At 46.7% G+C, this 1,242-nt stretch overlaps 1 protein-coding gene across 1 annotated transcript in view; it reads right to left on the reverse strand.

Moving 5' to 3' along the window:
• Window positions 1-531, reverse strand: part of HOXA2 (homeobox A2) — a 1,716-nt gene extending 1,185 nt beyond the window's left edge. The window contains exon 1 of the mRNA XM_003207149.4: window positions 386-531. Coding sequence (XP_003207197.3) covers window positions 386-531 — 146 coding nt within the window. The remainder of the gene's footprint in view (window positions 1-385) is intronic.
• Between the last annotated feature and the right edge of the window lie 711 nt (window positions 532-1,242).

Genomic DNA, 1,242 nt, shown 5'->3' on the forward strand with positions numbered 1-1,242 from the left:
TAAGCGAACCAATTGAGTGTAACTCGTAGCTTTAATACAAGAGACCACAGGTCATTAGAGTACTTCAAATTATGAAATACGGGCTCGGTTTATTGAAGACTGTAAATATCCCCAATGCTCTGCTCTCTCCCTCTCTGCCTTATATTGCTGGCTGCCATTGTGGGGTAGGCCCCAGCTGCGTGTTTACTTCCACATTCTTTTTATTTAAGTGGACTGTTCTCACTAGAGTGTGATTACTCAGCAATAAACTTTATGGCCGGATTTAACTTCAGTCTTTGAATTTCCAGGACTTGAATGAAAGGGTGAAAGGAGCTCTGTCTCTCTTTGGTAGCTGCAAGGCCTGATCCTTACCCTCAGAGCGAGTGATCTCGGGGGTGTGACGGACCGGTGGGGGCCGGGGCGGAGATCTGAGAACGAGCTCCTAAACGCGTCTGTCCCCAACTTCGCTGTGAGAACCTCGTTCTCCGCTCGGGTTTGGAGTAGAAGGGATTCAACGCAATCCCCTCTGCAGATTGCATTGTTTTCCTCCATGTGTCATAAACTCGAGATTCAAGAAGAACGGGGCGACGTGATGGGAGATGGGAGCCGGGCTTTGTTTGATGTTGCCCCTGCTATCCCATGGCCCGAGCGGTGCGGTGCGGTGCGGTGCGGTGCGGGCTCTGCGTGGCACTGCGAGCGGAAGGGAAGACGGGGCTGCGGGTGGGGCAGGTCGCCGTGGACCTCTGCAGGGTCCGCCCAAGGTCCACCACCAGCATTGCTGTCTGGTCTCTTTTGATTTCCCATCCATTCGCCTTAAATGTTAAAGAGTCTCTCGCATCTAAGGTTGAAGCAGCTAAAAGATTTCACCCTTTTACAAATATTTAATATTTGGAGTCAACCCCCAGTGTAAGATAAATGAAGTCCCAAGTCTTTGCGTCTGCAGAACGCTCTGTGAGCACTAAACAAAAACATATGCATACACTTTGTATTTAAATAATAATAATAATAATGGGAAAGGCTTTAAAAGCACAGACCCAAATACACATTCGAAAATCATTTCCGTCATAAACAGCTGGGGATTTTATAGCTCGCTAGCTGTCAGCTTCATCAATAGGAATACCAGAAAGTTTTATATGATAGGCGTGCACTAGATTATATTATACGCCATAAAAATTTTATAGTAGGAGGCAAAGGAATGCAAATGCTTTAAAAGTTTGTGCTCCTTTCATATGCGGGTCCTTTTCCGTAGGAGAAACCTTTTCT

The sequence above is a fragment of the Meleagris gallopavo genome, chromosome 6 (assembly GCF_000146605.3).
Source record: "Meleagris gallopavo isolate NT-WF06-2002-E0010 breed Aviagen turkey brand Nicholas breeding stock chromosome 6, Turkey_5.1, whole genome shotgun sequence".
NCBI lineage: Eukaryota > Metazoa > Chordata > Aves > Galliformes > Phasianidae > Meleagris > Meleagris gallopavo.